The 13900-nt window shown below is 40.0% G+C and overlaps 2 protein-coding genes and 1 non-coding gene across 3 annotated transcripts in view; 1 reads left to right on the top strand and 2 right to left on the bottom strand.

The window, feature by feature from the left end:
- Positions 1–13900, top strand: part of LOC140922259 (ribosome production factor 2 homolog) — a 368864-nt gene that overhangs the window by 130048 nt on the left and 224916 nt on the right. The window lies entirely within an intron of this gene.
- On the bottom strand, positions 3925–12418 carry LOC140922102 (uncharacterized). Its single transcript, XM_073372127.1, has 4 exons — positions 11364–12418; positions 8351–8592; positions 6767–6880; positions 3925–5301 (listed from the first exon to the last, which is right to left on the bottom strand). The coding sequence occupies exons 1-4, from the start codon at positions 12300–12302 to the stop codon at positions 5259–5261; spliced, it is 1338 nt and encodes a 445-aa protein (XP_073228228.1). The 5' UTR covers positions 12303–12418; the 3' UTR covers positions 3925–5258.
- Positions 10212–10284, bottom strand: Trnat-agu (transfer RNA threonine (anticodon AGU)). Its single transcript has one exon. It is a non-coding gene; the product is annotated as a tRNA-Thr (tRNA).

The raw sequence follows: 13900 nt of genomic DNA, 5'->3' as shown, positions 1-13900 counted from the left end.
TGTCAAGATGTTTTTAAGGTATGACAAGATGGAAGATCGGCGTTGAGGGAAAAATATTTATTTCCTTGTAAAAAAAATTCTCTTACTGGGCTAACTTAAATATTTGCCTTCAAGTCTGGCGCAAAATATGCAACAAAAACTGTACTTTTTAAAATTTTCCCAATTAGCGGAAAACCGCGTTGGAAAACAAAGAAAGTTAGTAGAAACAAGAGAATGAATTTCTTGCCGTTATGGACGTTAGATTTAAACCACGATATGATAATTACAATCTTTCCGAAAGCTAAATGTCGGGAGAAATCTTTCAACCACATCTATTTCATAAAATGAAAACGATAACATGTGGATTATCTTATGTTTGTTCATATCTTGCAGCTTCGATATTATAATTAAGCATCACAAGACTTAAACATGTGTCTGTCGAATACGAATTGCTTCTATTACTGGACATTTTTTGGCAGCTATTAATAAAATATATAACAAGGTGCTCTCCGAGAAACCATTAAACACCATATAAGGAGAGAGTTTGCACCATAACAACTTGGCCATAAATATATTTAATAAAATGAAGTAATTTTAAGGCGAAATACTGGCAAACTTGCCTCATAAAAGGCCGGCTTTTTTTCATTCATTTATTTTCCGTCCTGTCTCTCAAACTTACTGAATGTTACTTCCTCGTGTTCGGCATTTACGTGATTGTTGAGGGATAATTTGTTGGAGCAAAACAACCGCAGTGTATTTCTGTTGGGTGGTTACGGTAGAGACTCGCAAAATAACTAGCTGTTTCCGTTTGTCCCAGTAGCAGTCATTAGCAGGGAAATTCAAAAAGTGAATAAAATTCTCATGAACCATGTCGAATGTGCCTAACCTAATCAGAAACAAAAAAAATGATGAAAATAAGATTAAAAAGAAAATAATTATTTTCTTACTCCTGGATTTCCACAGTTAGTGTATTTGATGCTGGGCCAGTACTACTAAATAACAGATATGATCGATATTTGGGTTTTATAACCGAACATGATTTACTGTTCTACTGAAAAATATCGGCTGTTTTGATAACGTTCGATACTCCTCACGTGCGTAATGTATTGTCGAAAAAGTTTTGGTTTTGAACTGTTAGACGATATGAGTAGCTAAGAAAATTGGCGCCAGTTTCTCAGCCAATCAGTAGTTCATCCAAAATCCCGAGGGTAATCGCTGACTAACCTGCAGGCTTTTCCCGCGCTATAGTGTCAGCTTCAAGTATTTGCTTAAAGTCGTTCTGATTGGTTCATTTGTGGGAATTGTTCGTGTTAGCGTTGTGATTGGCCAATGGAGTGATTATTTTTGCTCCGGCTTGGATTGCGAGCCAACATAAATACGCTGGAAAACAGGCGTTTACCTACACAGTATATTGAGTATACATATCTATATATCTCTTTCTCAACCCTTTAACTTTAATAAATAGAAGTTTATTTATAAAACTTCCTTCAGTTAAGGTTTCAAATTCACCTCCCTATTTTGTGTTATCCGCCTTTCTTGGGTGTGGGGAAGAGCCGTCGAGCAAGCCCTGGCTTTCTCGGTTTCCGTCGGATGTCGAAAATAGGCAAAAGAACAAGTGAGAGACTTGTATTTTTAACGCAATATACTGTCCCCTGAGCGAACAGTATCGAGCAAGTCACTGGCGCTTACTCCCGTGGCTAATTTTAGGTCAGCCTGCCAAATATAGCCCGCCTTTTAAGAATGGCTCTAAATGGAATGAAAAGGCGCTTACATTTTTCGTAACGTTCTTCATTATTACATAAAAACGATGAGCCAGTATAGTAATACCAGATCATGAAAGATACCGTCAATAGTTGAGTTTTGCCGGATCGAATTTAATAACATCCCTATATTAGTCCAGGATAAGTGTAAAAATTGGCACTTGATCTTGTCATCAGTGAGACAGAACAACTCTTACTTCCTCTGGATCGAAAATTTATGTGGCGTGGTTTAAGATGGTAAACAACATGTGACAACACGTCGCGTTTTCTGTCACGTGTTTTTAAGCCCAAACCCGCGATGCCCAAAATAACCAGCCAATCACATTAGTCTAACATGAAAAAGAAGAATATTGCAGAAGCTAAGAAGTACCAATTATGTCAGGAGCCCATCAAAGGCTCCTGATTATGTACAAAACAACGGTGAAGTTACCAAACGGTAGGCGGATAAATAATTATTAATTCATGCTTTTAATAGCTATATAGTTCTAAATATTTCTTTCTGGCTAATCTTACCATTTGTAAACAATGTAGGCTCCAGCACTAGGAGTCTTAGGTTAAGTTGTAATAGTCCGCATTGGGTCTTTCACTTCAGTAACCCATCTTCAGGCCCAAATAGCCATCTTATTTTTCAACAATTTGTATTGTAATTGCTTATGCCGTAAATAATTACTCAATCTATCAATCAATGAATCAATCAAGTTTTCATTGTGCCTAACGCTTCGCGCGCTAGCTCTTCGTCAGAAGTCAGAATCCTAAACTCTTCTAGTTCTTCGGCTTAATAAATGCTCTTCTATGCCGGATTGATTCACTCTGGCGAAGGGCCAGAAGGCTAGCGCGTGAGACTCGCAGTGGCCATATCAACGAAATCTTTGCACTGATCGAAAAGAAGTCAAAAGGCACGCCTGCTTATCTGGTCGCCGTCTGAGAGTTTTAGCCTGGTTTTCATATGTCAGGAAAATCCCAGACGATCGGGGATTTTACTGCTTCCCGACTGTCCCAGATTTTGCCGACTAATGAAAACTCGAAATCGTAAATATCCCCGATCGTCTGGGATGGACGGAAACAAATCTAGAGAATCGGGAGGGTTTCTATTTTCCCGACGCGTCCCAGATTTCTGCGATGGTCGGCGATCATTCCCAACAATTTCTCTCATTACCAATCCCCCAAATTGCTGGGCTCCCAGTCCCCCAATCACGCAAGTTTCAATTTTTGGCACACTTTCCATTTCCGGCCAAATTCATCGGGAGAATCAGAGAGAGAATTGTGGCGATTATCCGATATATCTGGGACGGTCGGCAAAAAGTGAAAGCCCCGATTGTCTGGGATTTTCCCGACATATGAAAACCAGGCTTTTAAGCACCTTGCCGCACCTGTTTTGTTTATCAACACCGAACCCGAAACAACTTATCCCAAGTAAAGCAAGGCAACTAAAGTGATATTATTTTTTGGCCGCCTTCGTTGTCACTGTTGTTTTGGGCCCAGCTCCTCGAAAATTAGGCTTTCTGTAAGTCAGTTTTGGTTGGTTTATAGGTCAGGAGGGACTTCTAGCGACAGCTCAAAAAAAAATTCGACTTGCGGGCAGGTGACTTAAACCTAAACCAAGTTTTAAGCAATTACTGTCTTGCTTTACCTTAGCCTTTCTTCCGAGACTCAGTTACAAGGAAGGTAAATGAATTTTAAGTGTGCTATTTTTGCGGGTAAATGAATTTTGTTTAAAAAAATTTAGACCGCAAAATACGTTGCGTGTGTGTGTTATTTTTTCACGTTACGCATGCAGTCAAAGGAAAGATTTACGGGTGTGGTAAATCGACTTTTTTGCAGTCTTATTACAATGGTGGAATAGCGCCTGTCGGCCTTTCAGCCACGCCCCGAACCTTTGGTTACGAGATTGTTGGTGCGACTGGACTCAACTGTTCCAAAAGGAGCTTAGCGCAATTCGAAGTTTATTCAGTACCAGGATTGCCATAGCAAAGTTTGACGTTTCACCTGGATTAGACAGTACCGGGACGCAAAAAACTCAGCCGTGATTGGCAAGAGGAATGAACAATCTAGCCTGCGTAGCTGGTTGGCGGGAGTGAATGGAAGGGGTGGGTGGGGAGGACCGAGAGGGGAGGCGAAAATATGACAGAAGTCGACCTCTCTACGATATGCATATTTGAGATATCTTGAGATTTTTCTCCATATCTCGCCACCAATTTTTCCAGTTTAATTAGCATTATTTAAATTTACATTTATTACAGTATTTGCTAAGATTCTACCGTTAAAAACAGCAACGCTCTTTTGTTGCTTCATGTTACTGAATCTGGTTTCTTACGCAGCCGTCAACAAACTGAAGATTGGCTACTATAATATTTTCACGCCGGTGAAAAATACTCAGGGCCGAGTTGTTCAAAGCTCGGTTAAGATAACCCAGGGTTAGTGCGAGATTTGAATTCACATTTGAAAGCTTAAAAAGCATTTCAGTTTTAATTCTTTTTGTCTACTAGTTGATGATTGGAAGCTCTAAAAGGATAACAGAGAAAATTACCCGACAAAATGCTTCTGAACGCCAGAAAAAGAAACCCGGGTTAAATTTAACTCCGGGTTAAGCGCTAATCCGCTTTCGAACAACTGGGCCCAGCTGATTTAAAAGTTGACCGGTTATTTCGCCAACGCGTTGTTTCGCCATCGTCCCTTTCGCAAACGGCTTAAGTCGTTTCCCTTACGAAACACAACGAGCGCTACACATGTATATACCTCGCTCTTTCAGCTATAATTCGTAAAAGTCTAATACATATGTGTATAACTCGTTGTTTTAGCCAGTGATTAGGTTAATGAAGTTGGGGGACTGACCTAGCACTTTTGCGAAACGACTTAATACGTTAGCGAACAGAACGTTGGCGAAACGACTTGCAGGCAAAACAACCGTAAATCATGTTCAGTGGAAGGCAACAGAATCTGACAACTTATGAACGGGGTGTGGCCTTATAATTAATACTCAAATGTAATTTTATTTCTTATTTTGGCTTTTACACCACCAGTGGTTAATTTCTTTCCATTACGATATAAGGATAGTTTAAAATTGTTTTAAAACTAACAAATTAATTTATAAAGCACGTTTCAGATCTAGGGTCTCTTAGGACCAATACGAGATGAAAAATAAAAGGATCAAGAAAAGAAACAAAGAAATCTTAGCAACCTATCTTGACACTTTCAAAATGGCAACGCTATTAGTATAAACTTTTTTCACGGTTAATTCTTTTTACAACTTAACACATAACATTTTGGCCGAGTAACGGCTTACGATAACCCCAATTACGATCTTCTTGTAATTTTCTTGTATAGATTCGTTCTTTCATTCTGTTTCGACGTTTTAGCAGACATCCGCAATCGTCGCTTTTAATTTAGAGTGTTTTGTCTGTCACACTTGGATTTGCTATCTGCAGAGGTTTTCACAGAGGAACCATTTTCTTGAGGATATTATGCTAGTCATGAAGGGAAAGCTGTAGAATTCTGTCGGCACCCTCTCTTGAGCTGGCATCAGAGTACTACAGTGTTTCGGTAGCCATAGTACTCGTAGTATCTGTAATGCATCCAACAGAAGAACAATATTAACAAATCAGGATATTTTCTAAGAGTCTTGAAACAAGAAAGCAAGATAATGACGAATGCATGCATGTTACCCTGGAAATTCAGAACTGTGCACAACCTGAGCGTACTTTAGTACTTTGGGTCCCTGAGTAAGTTTGCCGTCGCTGTCTAGAGCACGTGATGAATCTACCATCGTTTAGCTACGGGGCTTTATACTATTAAAAAACACTCCCATAAACTTCTGATAGGTGTGTTTGTGCTGCCCAGGGTCTTAGACCCTGTTTAGATTGAGTGGGGGACCCCGGTCTAGTGGGGTAAGTTTCTTTTGTTTTGTGTCCCTCAGAGCGTGAAAACAAAAGAAACCAACCCCACTAGACCGAGGTCCCCCACTCCATGTAAACAGGCCCTTAAACTCCGACCCAATTTAATTAAAGTTGAAACAAACAAAAATTGGCACCCTAAGTAAGGCTGCGTGCAAACGGGTGCAACAACTCCCAACATTGTTGGGACCTGCAGGGAAGAATACAACCCATAAGTCTTTGTAATCCATGCGTAATGAGCGTGCGTGGCCCCATCAATGTTGGAAGAGCTGTGCAAACGGATCCAACATTGTTGCGCTACGCTTCGGCGATCACAGAACAAAAGAAATGTTGGGAGTTGTCGGCTGAAAAGTTTGACGGGTTTCAAACTTTGTGCAACAACGCGCAACAACATCCAACAACATACAACATGGTGTACAAACGGACGCAACATGTAACATCCAACAGTGTTGGGAGTTGTTGGCCAACAATGTTGCGTCTGTTTGCACAGGGCTTAAGGCTCAAACCCGAAAAAGACTCCCTATTCGAGGGAAAAAACAAAAGAAAAGAATTTATCAGCTACACGAACCTTTATTAAATTGCTTTCACCATTCTAACAGATGAATTGTTTCTTATGTAGCTGCACATTTACACACTTGTATTTTAGCTGATACAATTTGAGTACCCTATCAGAGGATCACACTGGGAAGACAATGCCAAAATGGGAAAAATGATACCCTTTTAAGGATCGAGATCCTCAAAAGCTATACTCTATAGGGCAGCATATACGTATCTAGTCCATACATCAGAGTTTCCCCCCTGGAATGAAAGTCATTCCAGTATCATGTTAATAGCCCTTTATAAAGAGTCAGAGAAGGCAAAGATCAACTATAGGCATCCTTTTTAGGGAGGTACATGGTCATGTTTAAGAACTGTTACTTTAGCCTGCCTGACAGGCGCAAAAACAAATTTAAAAGGGGAGAGGGAGGGGGAGGGAGAAAGGGAAAAGGGAAGGGTCCCCTCTCCCTTTTCCCAATCCCCCTCCCCTCTTTCCCTTCCTCCCTATCCCCTACCCCCTACCCCTTTCAACGCCTGCTACGCAGGCTATGTTACTTAGGAGAACCAGTTCTAAACAATTAATCAATGTTTCATATTCACCTGTTCTTATGTGAGTTGAGTGGAAGCGGCTCTTTTCTTTTCAGTTTTGGTTGTTTCTTTTTCTTCTTTGCTGCATTTTTAGCTGCTTCTTCTTGTTTCTTTTTTCTTAGCCACCTGTTACCATTAATCACACATTAGAATAAACTATAATCATACACATAACTAAGGCCCAGTTCAGACGTTGAATTTCACATATGCCAAATTTAACTCAAGGATTAACTGCAAGTGAGAAGCGACATCTGAATCACTAAAATTCGACCTTTTCAATTAAATACGACTTTGCCAAACCTGAAACTGAAACAGTAGAAGATTTGTCACAGGCGCGACATTTGATTCAGACGTCGCATTTCACATATGTCAAATATAATACATTAATTATAGAATTAAGAAACTATTATCCATACTGGATAACAAGTTGTTTTAGAGATGAGGAATATTTACAACAAATGATGTTAAACTCGGCATCATTATATTCGATGTTTAAATTATTAAATCAACTGCCGTGTTTACAAGTCTAATTATTTCAGTCGACTAAAATAGGAGTTAAATTTGGCACATGTGAAATTCGATGTTTGAACCAGGCCTTAAGATAAAAATCTCACAAAACTGTATACATACACATGGCTCTATAATGGGCTAGAACAAGCTAACAAAGATGGACATGACAAACATTAGTAATTATTTGGATGGGACTGAAAAGGCAATAATACTGGGGAAAGAAAAAATTATGTAAATCTTTCTCTATAATAGAAGTGCAAATTTGCTGCATTAGATAGTTTACAAGTGAAAAGGTCTCCACTCAAATAATCAATCCACCAATGACATTTCCAGTCTTCATAGCCGATAACATCACAGGTTGACTGACAGACATCCAGTAACAGACATAACATCAATTGACCAATCAGGTCAATCACCAGACTTTGTCACTCACTTGATCACTGCACGACCTCATGCAATATTGAAGCTTGCTTTGCTCACTTTTAGGAAATTATCAGAGATCGACTTGTAGCAAGACTAGACTGAGGACAGAGGATTGAAAATTTGGACTACTGAGAAAACCTACTTAAGGCTTGTGTCATGAGGGTGAGACTGGAACCTGTATGAGTACTCGTGAGTCTGATGTGCTGGCCACTCAGCTTGTCTGCCCCAAGTCTTAACAATAATGCTCTGTTCCAAGATTCAACCCCTCACTTTTGCACAATAACCCTTTAGACCAAAAAGGAACTCAAATACCTACTAAAGAAGCATTTTGGTTAACACACAATGGAAATGAACTCTGCTATTATTACTGGTAACCTCTTCAAATGCTTAACAGAAAATGCACACCATCTGTCAGGTGGATCTCTTTACTTTAAAAGACCCATTTTAATACCTTATAGTGAATAGCAGGTTTCCCCCTCTCCTTACCAGCATTTAGAAGTACCTAGTATAGCTCACGCATGATAAGGGTACATAAGTTGTGCTCCTTTCAGCAGCATCCCTGTAAAGTCCATCATACAGAGTATCCACCCCAGGATTGGAATATTTACAAGTTAGGAATAGATTATGATAGATTAGATTCAGGTAGTAGGTTTCCATGGTTACCTTCTAAAAGCTTCATCGCAAAGTTGCCGATCTCGAATTGCATACTGGGCTGCTTCATCAGCTCTTCTCCTCCCTTCCACTTCTCGTAAAGCTTTGTCTTGTTTTCTTTTCGTTTCCAGCCATTCAGTATATGCAGTATTTGCCTCTTTAAGTCTTTCTACTTTCTTCTGTTTTTCTATACTTGGATCTGGCTGGTTTAACCTGGCCTGATGTGCTGCTTCTACTTTAGCATACAACCATGCCTGTAAAAAGAGGCAAGATTCAGTACTATACACTAGGATGCAAAGAAAGTCAGTTTTACAGCTTGCTCAAAGGTACATGTAGCCTGCACATACATCAGCCATTTCTCCTTGCTGCTAGGGACATTACGCAGGCAAGATGCCTGTCTCAGCAACAGAAATTCCATGCTGATGACATGAATTAATGTTTACATATTAAACAGGTAGTCACGGAGTTCAAATGTTACTTTGTTCACTTTTATGTTTCTCCTGGTCGATTATGGTTAAGTTTTGCATCCTTCTGGGAGCGAGCTCCAGCAAAACTCAAATACTTCTAAAGAAGAATAAATTCTACTAATATTGACTGTTTTTTGGCCATTCATCGAATTTACATTTCAGTTTTGTGGCCTTTTGTCTTTTGACTGTCATTCACAAGCAATAGTTGAAAAAAGTCAGTTCAACTGCTACATCAACCAATCAGAGCTCCTGACCAGATTCTGGACAGATTTTACGTCAAGAGTATGGAATTTCTGTTGTGAAGCACAGATGTCTTTCCTGCAAAATGTCTCTCATGGCAAGGAGAGATGGCAGTATTTGCAAGATAGCCTCTAATTCTAGTGAAGTGTTATCTATATTAAATAGCCAGCATTTACTAGCCCAAAGTCATTTTAACTAGCCAAAAAAATTTTTATGAAATTAATTGATTACAGTTTTTCTGTTATTTGAACTCCCCCAGAAAACTTCACTTGCCTGTTAGGCAGAACAGAATTCACATGCCCGCCAACAAAATCCACCAAGCCTGGGCTATCGGACATGACCTTTGCACGCTGTTTTACCAAGCCAGGCTTGTCCTCAGGATGTTAAGGGTTCTTATAAATCAGTACTTTGCTCAGCTCATAAATAGCATTGGCTACAGTATACAGTGCTTCCTTAACTTTTAAAGATATTGAAGGGAACTGCATGACAATCTATATATTGTGTTTTAAGCATTTTCTGCTGGGTACCACCACATGAGCATGACCTCCCTTGGATGACATTTTAATTTGGAGCAACTTGAGAATACCTAGCCACCTAGGCACTTCAAACCATGGTCCGTCTATGAATACAAGCAGTTAAACGGGCTGTCACACCCCAGTTTGTAGTCCCAAAGTCACCGAATAATAAGTTTAGCAGAATGGCTGCCCATTTTAAACTGGCTTAGTTGGCAGGGATTTGTCGATTAAAGAATGAGGTAATTATATTTTACATGTATATCCCTTCACTGGACTGCAGACCATGGTACTGTGGTAGCAGAACTGATCTAGTGTTCCTGACTGCAGACTGCATTAGCAGGGGATGTTGGGGAAAATTTCGGTGGCCAGGTACAGTCAACCCACGCCTTGCAGACACCTCGCTATTATGGAGTCCAACATCGCTAATACAGACAGCTTCTGAATTCCCGGCGAAAAATAACAGATATTTGACTGGAACAAACTCCCCCTATTACGGAATCTCGCTATTACGGACTTACAGACGCCTCTCTTGGTCCCAACAGCACTATTTTATTGTTCTAACTCTCATTATAACAGACGAAAGTGAAGAATGATCATCGCAGTAAATTTTCCAATTTAAGCAATTGAAAAGAAGAAGCCTGAAAAAAATCAGGGCTTCAACGGGATTCGAACCCGTGACCTCCGCGTTACTGGTGCATTGCTCTACCAACTGAGCTATGAAGCCACACATTGGGAGCGAGGTCAATTTATTGAGTTCATATCTCCGGTGAGGAGTGAAATGATGTGAAGTATATGAAATAATTCAGTTTTGAACTGCGGTTGTAGGTGAAAGTGAAGAATGGTAATCGCAGTAAATGATCATTCTTCACTTTTCATCTACAACCGCAGTTCAAAAAAGAATTATTTCATATACTTCACATCATTATAACGTACATCAATCAGCATCTTTTGACATTTAGGCAGAATTATCTCAAATTATAATTTATTTCTTCCTCTTTTTCTCTTTGTCTCTGCCATTTTGGTTGAAAAGTGAACATATTTCTGATTCCAGTTTAACACGATCTTTCTAAGAAACTACCGTTGTGGTGAACAAAAGGGAGATGCAACTTCTTTTCTGTTACAATTTGTTTCATTTGCAAAAAAAGTTCTGATGCTCTTTAAATGCAAAAACTGCACTGCAATTGGTTCTGCAGACAATGTACAATATCCTCTAATATCAAGGAATTTTTTCTCCCACCCTGTTATTACGGACTCTGGTTATTACGGACACTAAACCGCGGTATTGAGGGTGTCCCCAATAATTGGGAGTTGACTGTATTGCTAAGTTTAGCCAATCATTTTGAACTAAATTTTGGTGAAAAATATATGCATTTCTATTCTTGCCTTAACTTTTCAAAATAGTGGGCACTCAGTCAAAGGAAAATGAAGCGTTTCAACCTAAAACGTCATTAAAAAATAGCACGACCTGAGGACCTCATATGGTTAATGATCTTGATGCATATTTGATTATTCAACATAAACGTAAGGTTTTTGTCAACAAAATAAGTGTTCAACACTTACAATTCAACGAATAATGTACTCTTGACACATCAGGTGTTAATAGATTTTTATACTTCAACTATAAAGAGTTCACCCAAAATTGCGCGACTAATCATGCCAGGGACGTCATGAAAAAGCCAATATTTCTTGTCGTGTTAACAGTACTGACGAATGTTCGATTCAAGAAGATCTGATCAGCATGCACCCACAGCTTCTACTTAGGTTTACTTATAAATTACATGTAATACGTTACTGAACACACACCTGGAATGCTCTATCTGCATCTTCTCTCCTCCTTTGCTGTTCTTCTCTTTCTCTTTCCTCTTCTTCTTTCTCTCTTCTTCGTTTCGCTTCCATGCATTTCCTTCTAATTTCGAGTTGTTGCTCAGTCATTGCGTATGGAGATTTAATATGAGAATATTCGTCGTTTTTTTGTCGAACAGCCTTCGCGCTCTGACTGCGAGTTCTTTCAGAACTTCGAGTAGTTCTTTTCTTTTCATTTCGTCGATGAAGTTCGTGCACTGATGTTGTTTTTGGTCTCGCTCTCGGTACAGGTTTTTCTTCTACCATGTCCTTTGAAATATTTTCCGATGCATCGCTCGCGGTTCCTTCGCTCTCGGTTTTTTCGGCCTCCTTACTATTTGCTGTGTCAGTTGATATCCCTAACATGTCATAGTACTCGGCTTTGATTTCACTCACATCGACCAGTTCGAATTTACCGTCACGTTCTATAAGAACACGGTCTCCAATCATTTCCATAGCTGGACTTTTCGCGGGTGATTCCTGAGAGTCTTCCATGTTTCGACTTTCCGGTGATTCACTCGATTCGCCTTGGGTTGCACGTCGTTGACTTGCTGAGGAAGATTCACCATCTTCACTCAATGTCACGCCATTTTCGAACGCTTTTCTGACTTCGTCTTCTTCAGACGTCCTTGAGTTTTTGACGTCGGAAGAACCACCATATTGTCCATCTGATCCGCCTACTCCGTTTTGTAACTGTTCATTTTCGTTGTTGTCATCTTCCTGCATCATTTTCTCCATTTCTTTCTCGTCAATACTACTGTCTGAATCTGATCGCGTTCGAGTGAAATCTGTGTCGTTGGGTTCGTCTTCTTCTTCCGAAAATGATGCCCGTGTTATTGAAATCCGAACATTGCTAGGATTACGTGGATTAGCGTCGACTTCGTCCACATCATTCTCCATGGTTTCCGCGTGTATTCAATGAGTAATTCGTCAAGGTTTCTATTCTAACGACTAATCATAGGGTTGTTTATATTCCCCTTATTGTTCGTATCACCTGTAGCAACATAACGTTGTGCACGTGACCGCATAAATTTACAGTAACGCCCCACTGGAACTAATTTCAGCGGACACGATTTTAAGGTTCAAGATGTTGTTTAAGCGTCACGGAAAATCCTAAGATGTTCATTATCAATTCTCTGATACCAGGAGCCCATCCTGCTGATACACATTTCCCTTTTTGTCTATACTCTTGTTGCCAGAGGCGCCAATTTGAAAATCCAAGCTGTTTTAAATAACAGATGGCAGACTTTCCTTCTTTTTTAAAATATTTGTTTTCTTGCCAAATGCGTTTTTTCCAACGGCAGAAAAACTCGAAATAAATACACGCGATTTTTGCATTCACATACCATTTGTTGTTTATTTTATTTGCGTTCGAAAAGGGGGAGTAACTTACTACCAAGTTATCGCTGAAAAACTTAGCTCTCACACCAAGTGGTGGCATCAGAAAAGACTGCAAAGCGAGAAGCCTCACTGGACAGCAAAAAAAGTTTCTTTATTTTACACAGTCGTCATAGTTTAGCCTGCGAGCGGCAGACGTATCTGCTCGCTCATCGCCGCTGAGGGACCGCAGGCTACTTCCAGTTTTACTTCGAGGTTGACTGATATGGGATCTGTCGAATGATATGGCCTTGTTTAAAGCATGGTTACCTGACAAGAGTTGAACAAACTGACAAACTTGGAAATATCCCATCGATTTTTGCAAAAAAACAAAATGGAATAAAGATTTGTTTGCAAACAGAAATCTGCCTTTTTCCTCTCGAGGACAGGACCATTTTAATTTTGAGGGGTGGGGCGGGGGAGCTTATAGCTTGGGTTGAGAAATATAATATATGATAGCCTGCAAAGAATAGCCTACGTTACAGCCGGCCCATGCCACGGCAGCCACGCACTCAGCCGCTCGTCTAAAATATAACAAAGAGGGTTTAGAGCGTCGCAGGCAAGCAAAGAGACCTGGGGCGAAAAAATTCCAGCATATCTTACATCGAATCGGCGTTTGGAGTACTTAATGTACCGTTGAAACTTTGCACATAACATGATCATTGTTAGGGTTGATTTCCAGTGTCGCGTAATTTTACGTCTGTAAATGCGTAAAATTTATGTTCGCAAATAAAATAGAGGCGATGCATGAAAGGTCGCTCGTAAGCGTAAAAGTTAAACTTCGCCCACCTTCTCGTTTAAGCTCAGCCCTCTTTATCTTGTCTCTATTTTATTTACGCGGGATGGGCTCCTTATTTACGTGATTAAAATATACGTGCGCTAACGTGCGTACCCAAAACCGCGTCAGTGAAAATCACCCTTTACAGTAACAATCTGCTTGTTTACCTGTAGATCTTATTACAGCCATCATTTTTGCAAGTCAGCTGTTATTTTCTGTCAGCACGCTGGGTCCGCGGCAATAAAAACTGGACAAAAAAGTGGCTAAAGAGAGGTCGCGGCTAGACTAGCAACCAGGCGCTTTTCCCTGGCTTTGGAGGTGGGGCGGGAAAAGACCCTGGCAT

The sequence above is a fragment of the Porites lutea genome, chromosome 1 (assembly GCF_958299795.1).
Source record: "Porites lutea chromosome 1, jaPorLute2.1, whole genome shotgun sequence".
NCBI lineage: Eukaryota > Metazoa > Cnidaria > Anthozoa > Scleractinia > Poritidae > Porites > Porites lutea.
The sequence above is the reverse complement of the archived record's forward strand: the minus strand, read 5'-3'. Positions and strand labels throughout refer to the sequence as shown.